General features: G+C 37.4%; 1 protein-coding gene across 1 annotated transcript in view; it reads right to left on the bottom strand.

Annotated features, from left to right (window-relative positions):
* Positions 1-605: 605 nt before the first annotated feature.
* The window catches only part of LOC119585877 (60S ribosomal protein L31-like), a gene marked incomplete at its 5' end in the record, with an annotated part of 5482 nt that continues 4497 nt past the window's right edge, over positions 606-1590 (bottom strand). The window contains 2 exon segments of the mRNA XM_037934608.1: positions 606-769; positions 1204-1424. Of these exon segments, the coding sequence (XP_037790536.1) occupies positions 619-769; positions 1204-1424 (372 nt within the window).

The following is a 1590-nucleotide window of genomic DNA, read 5'->3' as shown; positions in this document are numbered from 1 at the left end:
CCCCCATTCTAGCCTAATTTCCTCAGTTATTTTCACCTGTCTAGAGCATTTTTCTATAGTTGCCTGGAAAAATCAGGGAGCTGACGTCTACTTGTCTTTAGTGGTTCTGAGGTGTTGAAGGCTGTCCCAACTTGAAATATTGTGTTGTATTAAGAATTGTAACTGGGAAAAATGTAATTGCTCTAGTTTTTATATTATCTAATTTAATTGTGTACAAGCTCTAACTAGGACAGATTAAAATGGATCATTGGTTGATATCACGAAAATCAAACCGGTCATAACATCTTTCGTTTTCCTTTGATGTGACGTGTAACCTTACACAGGGTAATGTGATGTGGCTTAATAGTCGAGTTAAATTTATATTGCTACCACTTAGTAGACCATTTCAAACCTCATACCTCCAAGGAATTTTATCAATAAGCTATGTTCTAAGTAAAAAGTTACAGATCCACCCATGTTATATAATTTATTTTATTTGTCCTTTCACCACCTTCAGAAAAAATGCTTGAACCTTTAACAAGAGATCTATTAATCAAGATAAGATCATACTTTATCAAATGGAAAATCATACAAGACACCAAGGGATGTGGTTATTAAAACATAAATTATACACAAATTTTACTCAGAGCCTTCATCTACATTCTCGGTTCCAAGTCCCTTGAAGGAAGCGACTGGCACAAGAGTTGCCAAGGTGTAGAAGGGGCGGCTGGATTCCTCATCCTCGTTGCGGCGGCGAGAAAGTCTCACACGTACACGGAAAGGAGGATTCCTGTGTTGGAGAAAGTTAAAGATTATGCATCTAATCCCCTAACATTATGATTTAAAAACTAACCTGGTTCTAAACTAAAGTGTATCTTCCCTTTTTAGCTCAATCTCAACTGGACATTAGGAAAGAGGTCCTGAGAGAGCTTATTAAGGACGATCATTCCTCTCCCTCCCTTGCACAGTCCAGGTCATCAATGGTCAACTTGAACTGCTCTGAAGAGCAGCTCAAGTCATCCTATGACAGGACACATTTAGTGCAGGAGGTGAAAAGTAGCACTTTTGCAAGTTGGTCTAATACCACTTATGAGATTTTCCAATTCAGTTTATATTCTATATATAATACTGAACCATAAATTTTATGAGCAATAATTTAACAAGTACTTTTATATTCAGTGAATAAATGCACACTTCACAGATACACAAGATTTAAATCCTCACCTAATACCACGGCTCCAGATAAACTTGTTAAGCCTCAAGTCAATGCGTACATCATCCGTGTTCATCTGCTGCTTGGCAAACTTGCGGATCTCCTTGATAGCACGGGTGGCTTTCCTCTTGAAACTGACTCCATGTAGACGAGCATGGAGGTTGATGGTGTATTCCCTGGTTACCACCTTGTCAATGGCCGACTGGCGCTTCTCAGTCTTCCGACGAGGCATCTGCAATGAACATTTAATTTCATCTTTGTATTTTTAACTTCCCATTCATCTTTACAATAATATTTAAATTCTTAAGTTCTGCTCTTTAAACTATTGTTGAATTTGAAAATTTATTGTTTCAAAAGGTTGAAACCTCAATGTCAAAAAATTCTACTTTGCAATGCCA

The sequence above is a fragment of the Penaeus monodon genome, chromosome 20, assembly GCF_015228065.2.
Source record: "Penaeus monodon isolate SGIC_2016 chromosome 20, NSTDA_Pmon_1, whole genome shotgun sequence".
Lineage (NCBI taxonomy): Eukaryota > Metazoa > Arthropoda > Malacostraca > Decapoda > Penaeidae > Penaeus > Penaeus monodon.
This window is presented reverse-complemented; position numbering and strand designations above follow the sequence as displayed.